This window comes from Cryptotermes secundus, unplaced genomic scaffold (genome assembly GCF_002891405.2).
Source record: "Cryptotermes secundus unplaced genomic scaffold, Csec_1.0 scaffold46, whole genome shotgun sequence".
In the NCBI taxonomy this organism is placed as follows: domain Eukaryota; kingdom Metazoa; phylum Arthropoda; class Insecta; order Blattodea; family Kalotermitidae; genus Cryptotermes; species Cryptotermes secundus.
Genome location: NW_019726221.1, coordinates 300667 through 318537, shown reverse-complemented (window position 1 = coordinate 318537; position 17871 = coordinate 300667). Strand labels below are relative to the sequence as shown.

The 17871-nt window shown below is 38.2% G+C and overlaps 2 protein-coding genes across 3 annotated transcripts in view; one reads left to right on the top strand and one right to left on the bottom strand.

Annotated features, from left to right (window-relative positions):
• The window catches only part of LOC111863861 (snRNA-activating protein complex subunit 3), a 26280-nt gene extending 17366 nt beyond the window's left edge, over positions 1–8914 (bottom strand). Inside the window, exons 1-2 of one of the 2 annotated variants that reach the window (XM_023850611.2) lie at positions 8377–8914; positions 4607–4799 (exon numbers count right to left, since the gene is read on the bottom strand). In XM_023850611.2, the coding sequence (XP_023706379.1) occupies positions 4607–4799; positions 8377–8594 (411 nt within the window). In that variant the 5' untranslated portion in view covers positions 8595–8914. The remainder of the gene's footprint in view (positions 1–4606; positions 4800–8376) is intronic. The other variant, XM_033751226.1, reaches the window with a different exon arrangement.
• A 5813-nt stretch (positions 8915–14727) lies between these two features.
• The window catches only part of LOC111863851 (Krueppel-like factor 9), a 202732-nt gene continuing 199588 nt past the window's right edge, over positions 14728–17871 (top strand). Inside the window, exon 1 of the mRNA XM_023850597.2 lies at positions 14728–16502. Coding sequence (XP_023706365.1) covers positions 15863–16502 — 640 coding nt within the window. The 5' untranslated portion in view covers positions 14728–15862. The remainder of the gene's footprint in view (positions 16503–17871) is intronic.

Here is a 17871-nt window from a genome sequence, read left to right as displayed (position 1 = left end):
ACTGTGTGTTTGCTTCATAGACTGGCAGAAGGCATTTGGCCGTGTAAACTGGACCAAATTAATGCAGCTCCTAAAGGAAACAGCTATCGACTGGCGTGAAAGAAGATTGATTAGCAAATTGTACATGGATCAGTATGACTGGACAGAGGGGAGACAAGAAGTGTGCAGATTGGAAGAGGAGTTTGACAAGGATGCTGTTTATCACCAATTCTGTTCAACTTGTACAGCAAATGCCTTACCAAGGAAGCTCTGGATGGGCTCGGAGACTTCAAATTAGGAGGGCAAATTATTCAAACTGTGAAATATGCAGATGACCTTGTGTTAATGGCTAAGGAAGAAACTGTGCTACAGGGCATGATTGATAGACTAATTGAAATTAGAAGGTGCTATGGCTATGCTATGAATGTGGAGAAAACAAAAGTAATGAAAATTTTGAGACAACCAACCCCAGTCACAATAAAGATAGACCAAAAACAACTGACGAATGTGAAATGTTTTAAATATTTGGGTAGCTTGAAGAAAGCAGTCTTCTGGGCTTTGGCGCCGTGTATATGTGGTGTTAACCGACGTTTCGGAGGAACGTATCGCCCCCATCTTCAGGGTCTGCGTTACCGTGTCTCACGGTGTTGTCGCTTGCAGATTTACCTATACTTTTTCTTCAACCCTGAAGATGGGGGCGATACGTTCCTCCGAAACGTCGGTTAACACCACATNAGGAAGAAACTAGTGAAATGCTACATTTGGAGCATAGCTCTGTATGGGGCTGAAACATGGACACTTAGTGCAGTAGATCAGAAACATCTGGAAAGTTTCGAAATGTGGCGTTGGAGAAGGATGGAGAAGATCAGTTGGACTGATTATGTGAGATATGAAGAAGTGTTAATTAGAGTCAGTGAGCATAGGAATATCCTACACGAAATAAGAAAACGGAAGGCTAATCGGATTCGTCATGTTTTACACAGAAACTGCCTTCTAAAAGAAGTTATGGAAGGAAAGACAGAGGGGCGGATAGAAGTGACAAGAATATGAGGAAGAACACGTAAGAAGATGCTGGATGACCTTGGGGACAGAAGAGGATACTGTCATTTGAAGGAGAAAGCTCTAGATTGCATTAAGTGGAGGAATTGTTTTGGAAGAGACTGTGGACCTGTCGTCTGACAGATTACTGATGATGATGATGATTTTGAACTTTATTTTTGGGTGTATTTTATTGTATTGTATTTATATTAGTTATGCAGGTATTATATATGATTAGTATATTCTCAACATATCTATGACAATCTATTATTTGAAGTTTCTTCAAAATGTCTACAATTATTGTATGTTTGAAGTGTTGTATAAATGTTTCGGCTACAATTGCCGAGGTTGGCACTCCCTCTGCCAGACCATCATTCTGTTTATACCATTTTCCATTATGTTCGATATAATTCTGTTTAGTAGATTTTTAATTTCTACTTTCATTTCTTGTGAGATATTATGATTCATGTTTATAACATTTTCCATGACGTTTTGAACTTCATGTATTTGGATATTTGCATACATGTTTTCAATGTTGAATGAACACAGTTGCAGGACACTATCCAGATCAATAAACTTATACACAGTTGACATGAACAAACCTTTGAGTGCTGTGTTGTGATGGGGAAGAAGAAAAACCACAATTGGTATATTGGATCAATATTCAGCAACCCAGAGTCCAATAGCATTAGTGCCATATCTGTGATGGTCTTACATATAACTTGCTGAAATTCATAATTAAGCACTAGGACAGGACTCCTATTCTGCTTTGTGCAAAAGGTTTGTTTGCATAGCTCCTGACTATTAACAGCCAGTGTTCTCAGATATAGAATTACCAGTAGTTATTTTCTCAACTTTCTCTATCACAAGATCAAAAAAGTTAAAATAAACAGGTGGCAGTGGTGACTAGCATAAGATCATCTGTGCTTTGGTTTTCTCCTAGGGCTTCAAGAAACACTTTTAGCATATAAGAGACCAAGTGCAGCTAGTGGAAACTAAGACCTGCATACCCATTTTGGTCATATCAATGACCACAACTTGTCATCTCATACAGCAATTATTTTCATTGACTCAATATATGCCTCTTAGTAACATTTATGTCTTCAAACAACTTTACTCTAAAAAGTAATTAAATTTTCAGTGAACAGCAATAAGTGAATTTCACATTTACTACACTAATAAACCAGTCCTGCCAAAAAACTTTGACACTGATAACCTACAACACTACTCAAAATTCCTATCTTGTGACACCCAAAACCTTAATATTTTTAAACTGCTGCTTTCCTGGTAATGTTTAAAACAGGTGCCTCATTCACAACTCCCTAGCTTATCATCAATACTGATAATTTATTTACATTTCTTACACCTGAAAATGTTCAAAGGACCAGAAGTGATTTCTCAGACTGGAGAAGTGTGAAGAAGCAGCTTTTGCTTGACATCAAGCACAGAGTTTAGCAACATGTCTTGTGTTGGAGACATCAAGAAATAAGAGTAACAGTCATTTAAGGTATATTCTATCAGACATGTGCCAGTTTAATGCATGACAGGAAAACACTGCATCAGTAACGGATGTGTCACTTCGTCAAAGTGTTCTTACACTGGATAAAACAGCATAAAAGCACAAGATTTCCTTTGGATTATTAAGTCATCTTGGCTCAGCTGATGTTCCACGGTCAGTTAGGTCTCATAACTCGGTCAAAGTTCTTGTCTCTCCATCCTTGAATGAGTACTTACTTACTTATGGACCTGAGCCCTTCTTGAGGAGAAGACAAATTTGCAGCTACTCAAGAATTTCCCAGCATTTTATGCAAACTGAAGGTTCATTACCATGTTCACAAGAGCCCTCCACTGGTCCCTATCCTGAGCCAGATCAATCCAGTCCATAACATCCCATCCTATCTCTCTAAGATCCACTCTTAATATTGTCCACCCACCTACACCTACGTCTTCCCAGTGGTCTCTTTCCTTCTGGCTTTCTCACCAATATCCTATACACATTCCTTTTCTCACCCATTCATGCTACATGCCCTGCCAACCGAATCCTCCTTGACTTGATCATTCTAATTCTACTTGGAGAAAAGCACAAGTTATGAAGCTCCTTATTATGCAGTTTTCCCCAATCTCCTGTCACTTCATCCCTCTCCGGTCCAAATATTCTCCTCAACACCCTGTTCTCAAACACCCTCAGTCTATGTTCCTCCCTTAATGTCAGAGACACCCATACAGAACCACAGGCAAAATTATAGTTCTGTATATTCTAATTTTTATGTTTTTAGACAGCAGACAAGAAGATAAAAGGTTCTGGACTGAATGGTAGCAAGCATTACCCGAGTTAAATCTCCTCTTAATTTCCCCCTCAATCAAGTTTTGATTTGTTACTGTCATTCCCAAATATATGAATTGTGCCACATTTTCAAAATATGTTTCCTATTGTTACGTCATGATTTTTCCCTGCATTTTGGATCCTTGTATGAGTAGTTTCATTAACTGCGTTTATGATAACAAATCTACCATAACCAAACGACTGCAACAGTGAAGAAACAGCCAAAAATCTAATTCAGCATGTGCTTGCACACCCAGTAAACTACCACTTGCAATGGGCAAAAAATGCATCAGTTAATGGGTGAAATGAAATACTGACATTCTTATGCAATCTGAAATTTCCCTGGGTACGGCAAAGGAACCTGGTGACTTTAAAATGCGTTATGTTAGCAACCTCCGAGGATGAGATGGCGAGACCCATGTCATTTGCTAACTTAACTGATGCCACTGCATTAGCCATGGAGCAGCAAGGTGTGCAACATCACGCACTTATTGTCAAAAAGTTTTTTAAAAATGGTGACTCCGTCATTACAACACAGCGAATATTTTACAAACATTTCAATATTGCTTTTCGTGGAAAAGTTCTTTGCCGCAATACCATACAATTATGAGTAGAAAACTTCTGCATTAAAAAAGACCCCCACAGATCATTGAGTCCTAGATGTTTAGCCAGGAGACACTCTGTTGCTGTAAGAATACTGGATCACAGCGTCGGCAGAATTTTACACAAAGACTTCAATTTCCATCCATACAAAATGATGGTGTTGCGAGATTTCAGTGATTGTGACTTGGCAAACTGCAGCCCAGTAGGTGAGGGTTTAACCAGAATTTTGTCAGACAATGTCATTATCCTTACGATAGGTGAAGCACACTTCCACTTATCTTGCTGTGTCAACAAACAGAATTTTGCTACTGGGCAGAGAAAAATCCATAGCAGCTCCATCAACAGTCTTTTCACAGTGCACGCATAACTGTTTGGTGTGGAGTGGCAAACTTCGTAGTCATAAGCCCTTATTTCTTTGAAGAAGAAGATGGGTGTACACGTACAGCCACATCTGCTAGTTATGTTGAAATGTTACAGATCTTCCTCACACCAGAACTGAGTCCCCATGGAAATGGGCTCTCAAAACATATGGTTCCAGCAATATGATGCAACTGCCCATACAGCAACAGCATCCATGTAAGCATGAATGAAAGAATGAATATCAGAGACGGACTAACTGCATTTCTTATTGAAAACTATGACCACAAAACACATGATACTTACAATCCAAATGTTACTGCGGTATTTAAGATGTCCTACTGTTTGATCATTCACAATTCGTTTGCTTAGGCATTTCAGAGTCTCTAAGTTTGAAGCTGCTGCTGGTATTTTGCACTTGTCAAACAATCCTGGTCTTGCTTTTACACATTTTACATCAACAAGTGGGGGCTCATCTGGCACTTGCAGTTGGTCGATACTGTTAAAAGAGGTCAAATATTAATAAAATCATATTCAAAACCTCATCTTGTAACATGATGCCTAAAATTCTGAATCTTGGAATCATAAAAATGTTGCAGAGGCATCCATTGCTATGTAACGTCAAGCGACAATCCCTAACCACCATGTATGCTCATAACACTTAAGGAGCTGATAGAGGTGGCGTTTTCCCATCAGTCTGCAACAAAGCAACACAAAGAAAGCCTGGAAGTCAACAAACAAGGTCACCATTTTAAGAGTTCAAAAACCTAGCCAAATGTCTGTGATCACTGAGCCAGCAAGGAAGCAAGCAAGAGTGGGACAACAGACTGTGGAGCAATAGCAAATACTTGTCAAATGTAAAATTTAAGATGATTCAGTGTCGAATAAACCCAATAACCAATCTGACTCCATGTATAGTCACTATCACATGACAATATTTTCTAATAATAATAACAGAATAATAACAACAGACATCCACTGGACATTAACACCAGGTACATAACGGTAACTCATATGAAAATGGAAGTTGTTCCTTTCAGATTACATACTTGATAACATAAATAATTTTATGTGCACACTATCAGTGGACAAACGAATCAGTTTAATTGTGTAGGCTGATCTTACTACCTGCACTAGTGGCCTCCGTAGTCTAGAGGTAACGTTCCCACCTCATGACTCGTAGTACGCGTGTTCAAATACCTGGCGGAGGTCGTCGAATTTTTAAGGGCGGAAAAGTTCAGGGAACAAGTCCTCCGGGAGGGACTTTAAGCTGTGTGTCCCGTGTCGTAACTTTGAGGCACATAAAAGAACCTCATATCCCCAAAGGGGATCACTGAGCCAAATTCTAGGACGTTTCCCGCACAACAATAGCCACTAAGGCCTCCGATAGATGGGGGAAGCATTATAGACACCACTAAGCAAGTGGTCGAGCTCGCTTGCTCGGCGGGACTGATGGTACACACCATTTATCGGTAGGGTAAAGAGACTGGTAGAATATCATAGAGGGAAGCACAATTGATCAAACTGGTCGAGGTGCATGGGGAAACCCACCTTCTCTAAATAACTAACTAACTACTACCTGCACTGCAAAGGAGCTTAATGAAAACAAGGGAAAGACATTCTAAAATACCATGTGATATCACCATCTAAGCATATCTAATGCATTTTCATATGGTGATTAAAAATCACTGAGCCCTGACATGTTTCAATCATAAATGACAATCTTCAAGGGGAATACCAGATAAACAGGGAAACTTTACAAATCACATACATGAATACAAGATTTTTTAAATAGCCAAGTCATAAAATTTTCACAGAAGGTTAAAACTTTGTATGTGACAAATTTTATATCCAACCCTACTGGGTAACAACTGGATCTATGAAATGTAATTACAAATAAACAAATAAATAAATAAACTGATATTATATTAAAGTTCACTGATGTGGAGTACTGTTAATGCAACATTTTTGATAAATGGTACACTGTACAGTATTGTGTACTGCTGTCTCAAGCTTGCATTTTACAATATTTGTAAACTTTATAACTCTTACATTACATTTACAGATATCATAAAAACCAGGCATGGGGCAGCAACATGCAATATTGTATCATGCATCAATTATCAAGAAAGTTGTACTTAACTACAGTTCATATAAATGAACTCCAATACAGTATTAATTTTAACTCTTCATAAACATTTTATGACTTAGACACCATCTTTTATTCACACACGTAAATTGTAAAAATTCCTATATTACCTGGTACCTCTTCTGCAAATTGTCATTTATGACTGATATATGTCAGGGTTTCAATTAAATTTAACAAATATAAGAAAATACATCACAATTAATTACACGGTGAGTTCACATCTTATTTTAACATGTAAAGTATATATGCAAAATGGGCCACGCCATAGCTCAAGCCATTAGTCGCTGGCTTTCCACCCAGGTTCGATCCCAGGTCTGGTCAAGTGGGATTTGTGGTGGACAAAGTGGCGCTGGGGCAGGTTTTCTCCGAGTACTTCAGTTTCCCCTGCAAATCTTCATTCCACCAATTACTCCACAATCACCCTCACCTATCATCTGGGGCTGGTACAATAGGCCAGAAGTGGCTGTAGTACAAGGGTCTTAGTCCCACCCCACTAGCAATTAAAAAAATAATATATGCAGAATTAACCCTATCAAAAAAGCAAAAGACAACCCTCTATAGGATACTACCATCATGCATTTCCATAAGTTTAATTATAAGCACCATGTTGTACTAAACAGTAAGAGGGTTCAATAATAGAGGCAGGTTATTCATAAGCCTGCCACAAACCATTTAGCCTGTCCCACAGAAAAAAGGAAACTGGTTCCTTGTGTCAACTTTCTGCGCATTTTTACACTTGCAGCAGCATAAAAAAGACCACAGAACAAATAAAAAATTAAATCCACACTGATAACAACAGACGCTGGAAATCGTCATTGAACTATAGCCTTCCTTAGTAGATTCTGCCAGAATGCATCTGGTTTTGCAACAATAATATTTTCAAAGAGATCAAACTTTAAACCTTAATCCCAGCTCCCTATTCAAAGAGTCTAAAGGATTTCATGAAATGTCTCTTTAATGATCATTTAGCATTTTGTTCTTTTTTTTTTATCACTAACAACTTTGTCTGAATTCATTTATAACTGTACAAAGAGCTTTTTGAAATGTAACATCCTGTAACTTAAACCAGAATCTTTCTTTATTTTCACATAGGTATCTTATACAAACACATGCAATTCTTACATGTCATTTTGAGACAAGTAATGTGACAGAGTAACAGAGGCTTGGAGTTACAGCAGACAGATATTTAACACATATGCTCATTTTATAGTAACTGCTCAAAATTTATTGGAACAATTTTGTAGAAAAAGTGTAACATGCAGGGGGAACTAGCCTGCCTCTCCCAGTGAACAATTTTCAGAATGCTCTCGCATAATCTATACATCTTGTTCCTGCAGTTATGAATTTTTAGAAATTATTCCTGTACTAAACAGGTAATGAGCTCATAAAACAGGTAAGGTAAAACTAACCCTGTAACAGGCCGAGAAGGCCCATAGGGTTGTGTAATGTCAAGGGTCTCACATTTTCTTTAGACAATCTCCTCACAAATGGCAAAAAGGTTGTCAACCTTATGTGTCTGCTGCCCTTTACCCCCAGGAAGATTCCTGTTAGAGGCTGAGTCGACCCAGGGCCATAGTCCAACTGGAAGGATGAGGTAAATTGAAAAAAAAATTTACACCATCAGGACTCGAACCCACAATCTTCAGGCTTGTAGCATAATGCCTCAACCAACTACGCTACCGGGTGCTCCCTGCTCATAAAATAGACTAACAGTAAATTTATGGCATCACATAATATCGCATATGTATTTCTTTACTACATTCCTGCTAGATGTTAGCTATCTCAGAATGCAAACTGGTCAATATGGTATTCAAATGTCAATGTTAAAACCACCCGTTCCTTGATACTTCCAAATGGAAAATGGGAGGAGGAAAAACATTCTCAGTTCCTGCATAAACTCTCGGTTTCATTAAAAGTTTATACAAACCTACAAGTTTCTGACAATATTCTGATTTCTTCGTTAGTAAAAGTATGGTCCATTAAATTCCATATACTTGCATTCCCCGTATCATCATTCTCCACCGAATCTGTGTTTTCGGTGCTGCTTAATGTTGGTATTGCCGCTGAAAACGCGGAAAAATAATCTTTGAGACATATTTTTTCAGAAATCCATGAGCGACGTCCTCGTTCATACACCGATTCCATTTTCTTCACATCAGGCAATAAACATTCAGTCTGTAAAAACGCCTATTCATAGTACGATAGTCCACTTTCCGCACACTCCTTCAATATTTGTGGCACTTCACAACTCATATATCGTTTGTTATATTGGCGAGAGGCAAAATATAATTATCAAAACAAACAGAATATAAACAAAGAGCTGCGCTATTTCTCAACTTGAGACGAGCAAAGTCCAGCCTATTTTCATTAATAAAAACTTGCTTATACACTCACATGCGCACACTTATTTTAAATAATTTGTTGTAATTTCTTCCAATTTCGTCGAAATCTAAACTGCTGCTGCCTACTACCAACCGCTACAAACTACACGTCCCCACGCCTGCTATGAGGCTATGAGTATCATTTGTTTGCTACAACACGAAAGTAGGTGGCGCAGATTACTGCCGTTTTATTTGCGAACACCTAATACAAATGCTTCGGAGAAGTATCTGGATACATACAAAGCCGGATCAAAACCGTTGTCGACGACTAATGCGAAATAAGGCGGTGTCAATGACTTGACAACCGTAAAAAAGGCTGTTGACCTGGCGTGACCAGAAACTCGGCTCGAAGATTTCTTTTCAATACAGAATTTATGTGTTCTGTTAAGAAAAGACGTGCTACAGTATGTCATAAATGAAAGTACAAACGCAGTTCCAGGTCGGTTAAAAGTTGGTTCTGCGGAGGATAAAAAAAAATATATATATATATATAGTCGTGCAACTTTTAGAAAATGGGACAAATTTTCTCGACAACAACCCTCGCTGACCTAATCCTTTCCAAATCCTTACAAGGGGAGAGCGACTGTTAGAAACTACGGGTAGCGTTTCTTATACATGTCTTAAAGAATCCAAATTGGTAATATACAACCATGTACTGGACTGGTAACCAACATGAATCACTACTTCTGAATTTAGGTGAAATGCCACAATTGTTGCCACTTAATCCTGTTGAGCAAGTTACATTTTGTTTCCGACAATTTTTCTCTTGTTTAACCGCTTGCAGCGGTCTTCTCTGAATACACTTCCCAACCAAAGAATTCAAATTAAGATGGTGCAGGGGTATCAGATTACCGTTTTTTCCACGAACATATATTTTTCTAAGTTTATAATTTTTTATTCTGAAAAATAAATGTGTATACAAAAAGGTGCTAGGCAATGCCCATCCAGTCCTCTGTAGTAGTGATTCTCAACCTTCTTTTGCTCGTGGCTCACTTCTGACTTTCATTCAGTTCTGTGCCCCCCCCCCTCATATTGTGTAATTATAATAAATGTAATATTGATTATAAATATGTACTTTTATTTATAACAATATTTGTTTATAGCATAAGGAATATTGATAATAAGAAAGAGATTTATTAACAAAAACCTTTATTTATAATAGAATTTTTACTTATATAATGTTCTGTTTATTTACAGTATATAATTATGCTCCTGACAAAAAATATTACAATAATATTGGTGTCCCTCAGGTTTAGTGAGATCCTTGCGGCTGATGAGAAGAAGCAAGTTTTTGTATTTCTGGTTGCAGCGTTATAAGAGATAATCGAAGATCACTGTCGAAAAATAGTAGCTGGAGTTTGTAACTTACCTACAAACTAGGGAACTGCCACAATAATAGAACTTGCGCAGAAAAAATGTCTTCTTCCAAACACTTTGAATACTGAACTGAAGAACGCCTGAAATTTACTGAAAAGGTGGCGGTAAAACTCATGAGAGGAGGGGGAGATATTTAGGAAAATAAAGAATAATTCCTTAGGGCTCTACCCTCCCTGAGAAGGCGCGTACCTGTTTACCGGTACTTGGAATTCCCAGATCTAGGTTGTGGTTTAAGTACAATAGGTTCTGTCCCTTCTAGGTAAGGTACAGAAAAACAAGGATATTGAGTTACTGTGTTATTATATTTACTGACCATTTGGCATTTTTATTTCTTTTTATATTATTAATAACTTTATTTTAGAAGTGAAAATTTTGTGGCCCACTTAACAGTTTCCATGGCCCTCCATTTTTCCAAATTTTGTCTGCGGCCCCACAGAAATACAGCTTGGCCCACTGAGGGGCTATATGGCCCCTGTTGAGAACCACTGCTCTATGGCACAGTCTGTTTTTTCAATGATTTCTGCTATCAGTGTGGACGGTATCTGAGCTATCCTGAATTTCTAGCTGATACCATCACTTATACTTGTACCTATCAATGTGAATCCTAACATTTCTTAATATTATTACCAGATTCAACATTGTTATTGCCATGAGTCAGTATTAGCCATTGTAATGCTTGTTGACTTTAATTTTAGTCCCGCCTGGTTTTCCTGGACCTTCCTAATGGCATATTCTAAAGAGGAGTTTGAAAAGTAGTGGTGCTAAGGCATATTCTTGTTTTAGACCATTCTGGGTAGGAAAATTGTCAGACAAATGTTTACCTATACAAACTTTAATATATGTTTCATACATATTTTAATCAGCCTAACTAGTTTCATGGGTGGCCCAACCTCTAGCAGAATATTGTACAATACTTCCTTCCTAATTGAATCATAGGCTTTCTTGAAGTCTATGAATAGCTGATGTACTGTCTCATTGTACTCCCATTTACACATCAACTGTTAATCTATGCTGATGATGTGAGTCTAATGGGTTATAATATAGATACTATAAAGCAGAACACACAAACTTTAATTGATGTTAATAAGGAAGACGATTCTAGAAGTAAACACAGAGAAAACTAAGTATATGTTACTGTCTTGTCACCAAAATGGAGGATAAATCATGACATAAAGAGAGGTAACAGATAATTTTGATAATGTGGCACAGTTAAGATATTTGGGAATGATTAAAACAAATCCAATGGGTACCAGGAACTATTTCTCTGGGGGTAAAACAGCTGGTGCTTGAAGCTGACCACTGACCTCCAACTAGCGCTGAAGTCAAGAAAATGTGGATCTATATATCCACTCCCCCACACACCTTCATGGCGTAGTGCTTAATTAGTTACACACAGGGACAACTTTACCTTTTTTTTACCAACTTATTGCCAGAAGTGCTTCTTTCCATGTCGCCAGGATTATGGACACAATCAAAACTTACAACACATGTTTATTCAGAAATATTTTAGTTGTGCCCTTATATTTGTGGCGTTACAAATAATATTGTTTTCCAATATCCAAACTAAACTTTCCGGCCCCTCACATATACATAAAACAACAACAAGACAAACTGTGGTTTTTAGTCCGCAAGCGAACTATACCGACTGAGCGACAGCCACTTGTCAGCGAAGTTAGTGCCAACTTTTGCGGATAGAGGGTATCATGTGGTCAGTGCAACGAATCCCCACGGCTGTTAATTTCAGTTTTCTAGATCACATAACTTGCAGAATCTGCACTAAATGTACAGTATAGGTTCAGTAAGTACTAGCTCATGAATGAGTTATGCCCAGTGGCATATTTTTTCTGTTCACTTAGGTATCATTCTTGTTTCTGGGTTTTTCTCAGGTCTGTCTGGTAGCAGAGTAAACTTGATAAACTTTACTGAATTTGTAAAAATGTGAATTCATGCATCTCTACGGAGATCACCAAGAAGAAAGACAGATGAGTGGATGATTCTGTGATCAATCTAGAGAGGATAAGTTGAGTGGGTGTAAACTGGATAGGTCCATTGGTTGGCTTTTGTGGTGACAGTTATGGGTCACAATGATTTTTGTGAATAGCTTCGTAGCTGAATACTTATCATCTGTTCAGAACATGTAGGCACTGTGCAGTTGGTTAAGAAAGTCAACTAATATGGGTTTGAAGAGTTTTCAATATCATGGTTTTACTCCGGTTTACTTTGATCATCATGGTCAACACTACCTAAGCACAGATGGAAAGATGATATTAAAACCTGTGAGTTATAGGTTATATTCATAAACCTGTACTGCCTCCTTCCACCTTCAAAATTTTCAGCACAATTGGCTTGTTAGAAATATTGTGAAGTAAAATATTTATCTTTTCTTTTTACAGATCTTTCTAAGCATCATCTCCTGCATTCCTATTTGTGTGTGTCATTTGGGTAGTCACTAGGCAACTGTTGATTTCTCAAAAAGGATGTGGCATCATGGAAGTTGTTAGTCTACTGAAATAAAATTGTTTTTACATTTCCCTTGGCAAATGTCACTCCTCAATTCTATTTATACTTAATGTGATTTTATATTTCCAATATTTAATTCCGTTTCTTTCTATTATTTTATGACAAGTGAAGCAAATAAAGAGATTGGAACTCAGTATGCTCATTTATGTATGATTTCACTACCTAGAAATTATCAAAAATGGATGATTTCAGGCATGCTACTTGTGTAGTTTACTCTCAGCTGCTGCAGGAGGACTGAAGAATTTGGTGATGGCTTCTTTCTATACTTGGTTGTCACATAGTTTGAGTACAGAAGTGACTCACATACTTCCATTGGAGACCATAGCTGCAGTCCATGCTACCAAAATTTTTGCCCCTGTGGTAATAAATGTAAACAGATGGTCAGTATTTTGAATTTGAGTCAATAATTTTAGTGTCAGAAGAGTGCAGAAACATGCCAAAAGCATTCCAAGTTATGATAAACTATTCTTCTGTTAGACTGAAAAGAATCTTGTGAATCTTGTTCTACAACATAAAAATACGGTAGTTCACTAATTTCTTTCAACCCATCCTAATAATGTAAACTACCACTAGTGTTAGAACAAGAAGTAAATCACCATATAACTATATCTAATTTATTTCCTTGCACTGATTACAGTATATCAGGAAAATGTTCTCTGTCAAAGTATCAATAATGCTGCACACAGTTTTGGTAGTAAAGTGTAACACTACCCGTACCAAACTGATGTCATAATGGGCAAAATGAATAATCTATCCTACAAGGAACATAATTATGCCTACTGTAATCTGTGGTTGAACTGACCTTGTGCCTTTGCTGATGTTTATGTTTATGTTTCTGATAGTAAAGTAGGTATGTTACTGGTTCTCAATTTATCAGCAACACAGTGCAAAAATGAGATATGTGGATATGAGGGTACAGAAAGTAAGAAGTGGTGTAAATATAAAACAAATGAAATGGAAAGTTACAAAGTAGTATTATGATGTAAGCAGTTATTTTTGAAACTGTAGAGTAATGAGAAAATTATTTGTTCTTCAGAGACATATGATGTACATCTGTGAACAGGCTTTACAGGATGGTCTGTGTTAGGTATGTAATTAAGTAAATAAGCACCATACCATGAAGATGTATTTCAGCACTAATAGAGGTGTGGTCAGCTTCACATCTTGGCAGCTTTACCCCTATTACCTTTGCACAGGAACCTGGGTAGGCCCCAGAGCCTGCCTGAACACTGGAGAAGAGAAAAATGTCTTGTCTGTTGTGCTGGGAATCAAATCCAGGCCATCCAGCCAGTAGCTTTTTGCTATGTTGACTAAACTATCCAGCTCTGGCCTGTGTCAGGTAGTTGCCCTCAAAATGGACCAGTCAATTCTGGAGTAATAACAACAACAACAACAATGGTAACAATATCCTTGTAGGTGATGAGATATTTCCTTTTTATGCACATACATGGGTTCAATCTGAACAATTTTTTATTGTGTTCATATAAAATGTTGCTTGAGTCAAAGACACCCTTGCCCCCAATTGGAATCTGTGGGAGGGAATATTTAGACTGTCCTCTCCCCCCACATATAACCCAGTGTAAGGTAAAGGTACATCTATGCCTTGCACCATCAAGGCATGGAAATCTGCTTCACTGTCAACCTACTTCACCCTGGCAAAAGAACCAGCATATCTGCTGGTTAGGATGTTGGCTGCTCCTCAGAGGTAGTCTCCAAATAGTGATGAACTGCAAGATCCCTACCATCAATCAGATGCTCGGTAAAATATAAGGGATGGATAAGAAAAGTGTTACCAGTTACCTGGATTAAGATTTCCTCAAAGGTGGATTCAGAGAGGTGTGTTTCTGAAGTGGCCTGCATATCCAAATATCTTACACCTTGTGAGTTCTGTATCTGGGATATGAAAAGATATCAACAAAACAGAGAGGTGAAGAAAATCCTTGCATGTAGGAATGTAAAATAAATATACATGTTCGGTGGGTTGTCAATACCAGTTTAGATGATTTATTATGGACATAAATCAGTGGACAATAATAAAACCGCTATTTTCTCTATATTAGGAAAGAAACTTTATAATCATTTCTGTGTAATTTTGAGTGCATGTGTATAAGAGCATAGGTAATTCCAGTAATATGTTAAAATTAAACTGCCACTTGCACCGTATTTTCAAGTGGCTGTTGACTGCAGTTCTATGCAATCACTGTAACCATCTGTCTCTGAGGTTTTGGTGAAATTTGCAGTCGATATGCAGATGATGGCCCATGTGAGGCCGAAACATGTAGTGAAAAACTAAAAAACTAAGAAAATACATGTAAAATTAAGACAGTCCAAAGAATTTTGACATCAATATTAGTGTATAAAGTTGTATACCTGTAGTGTCCTATGGACATTTTAATGATTTTAACAATCATAGCATCAAAATACATTTTAAGTGAACGACATATTCTTAATGTCTTTAATATTGTTGTATTTTCGACGGATACTATAGCAAATATACGTCAATACAATGGGATGCTAAAATATAATAGTAAAACTGAAATTTTTGTGTATTTTGAGATGTCGATTATCTGAGATTTTACAATGTTTCTAAGGAATTCTGTGAACATTGTTCTATTGACGAATACAATGTCAATATTTCCTTATATTCTAAATTTATGAATATTCAATGCAAGGAATTTTAAAACTTTGGACCTTCCGAGCTGCAATACAGTCGTGTTCCTAAACCCACAAGGGCTTTTACGCGATTCAAGATTCGCGGCTCGGTACAAAATACTACCAGTAGATCGCAGTAGATGGCCCTTGCAACGCTTGCAACGGTATCTTGCCGCGACTCGTGTCTGTGACAGCCAATAGGCGCTTCGTAGGAGATCATGTGACATCTGCTGTCTTGCTCCTGTGGAAAGTTAGGGACGAGCACATGGTGAATTTAGTAGTGTGTTGACGTTGGGAGAGGTTAGTGGTGTGTTAGGGGAACGGGAAACGGGGCATTTCTAACAAAGAAAACTGGATTTTATTTTTGTGGCGCCTATAAGATACTAGTCGGGGGCTGTAATACTTCTAAAAGCCCTTCGACTGACAGCTTGAGTGTTGTAAACTCGTGTATTATATTTTACTCGATTATTAACGCCGTCAGTAATGGATCAAGATATAAATTTCGCCGCTCAGTGTTTGTTGGCTATGTCACATGCCAAAGACCATAACTGGACTCCGGTACCATTAGATTTATCACACAGATCTATGGCAGCAACTAGAGATCGCAGCTATTATCATAGTGGAAGTGTGAATAATAATAACAATAATCACCACCACGCTGTTATTGTTGAAAGCGTCAACGCCCCTATTCCTTCCGTATTTGTGGAACAGGATGTTGCTGGTACCACTGTAACGGCAAACAGCAATGAATCGTCTTCGCTTTACATGGTAGCCCGAATTTTAACAGATTTAACACGTATCAAGCAAGAACCTGTTCCAAATGTACCAAGCAGTCATGACGAGGAAGGTGATGAGAGCGACGAACTTATGATTGATGAAGACGAAGATGTAGAGGTGAATGTGAATGTGACTGTGTCGAACTTAAATAAAAAGGTTCAGTTGCCATCCAAGCTCTCACGCAAAAATGCTGCGTTGTCTTCGGGACGCAAGAATTCCTCGTCTTCCAGTAGGCCATCAACGAGATCAGTGATTATCAAAAAGACTCACAAATGCGTTTACACCGGTTGTGACAAGGTTTATGGGAAAAGTTCTCATCTAAAGGCGCATCTCAGGACACATACAGGTAAGTTTTTTCCTTCGTGGTCCAAGTTTTTAACTTAATGTTTAACAATGTCTCTCAGTTCGTGAGTGCTATTGATTTTAAAATATTTGTTGCAATTTTTATTTAATTCGGGAAAGAGGTTATTAAGCTGCGTACCACTGGAGCATGCAATGCCTGGGAAGTTCAGAAATTGTTGTCTTTCTATCAGGTATAGCAACACTTTTTTCTTCTTTCCTGTACCGTCTTTTCTATTAAGTTGTTAAAATTCCAGGCATTTGACGAGTTGAGAACGGCCAACATGTTTGGTATGTAAGGCAGATAGTTATATGGAGTATCCGCCGTCTTAGTGTTCAGTGACCCAGTTTTCGTGGACCCACACCCTTCGACCCAGCACCGCAAAAAATATGACAGTTTTTGTGGGTTGTCTGCATATTCACGACAGCTGAGTTTTCCCGCCACATCTCATGGCAGCAGGAGCTAGTGCTGGTGACGGCGGCAGCTGCAGCCTGTTGCTACTTCACCATTCTTTGTCCTTTCTTTTGGAGGCCGCACGTGGATCTTGAACTGGGCTGTGGCCTCTCCCGCCAAGTCCTGAAAGCCGAGAGGTCGACTGCTGAGTCTTGGATTAAGTAAAAAATACACGGAGATAAACCAAGGCCATCGGGTGTTCATAATGTTAAAGTATCGCATTCCGGACACAGAGGGCGTATCCCGTTCCATGCCAGACATCTAGTTGCCGCGTCGTATTCGTCACAACTCGCATGTATTTTCGTGCTGAATTTTCTTCGACGTACACAGAATTTTCTGCCTTTCCTAGAAACATGATTTAACGGAAAAACTCTCGAGCTCACACACAGCTACAGATATTTGTCAGCAGTGATTTCAGTCACTGTACTTTAGAACTCTCGATAGGCATTGGTTTTTATGTAATTGTAGTAATACATCACTTGTTTGTTTTTAATTTTGGCATGGAAGAAATTTATGTAATGTCTTCGCCAGCTAAACCATTGGGATCATGGGTTCGAATCCCACACGAGGAACGGAAGCGTTTATTTTGTGTTGTTCTCTGTAGGGAGTAGTAGCCTTGCGACGGGCTGATCACCCGTCAAAGGAATCCCACCGACTATTTCTAAGATTCAGATTAGGTCAGAGGGCCTAATCCGTGAAGGTAGAAGAAGAGGAAGAAATAATTATACTATATAATTGGGAGCCAGAACGTTCGATAGCATCGCATGATCGACGAATAGTGCATGATAATTCAGACATTGTGGTTAACAAATCGAAGTAAGAATATGCTTACATGCAGCCAGTATAACAAAATGCTATGTTACATTCAAAGCCCTGCTTACGTCCAACTTATGTCTAGGTCAAGAATATGTGATCTATACAT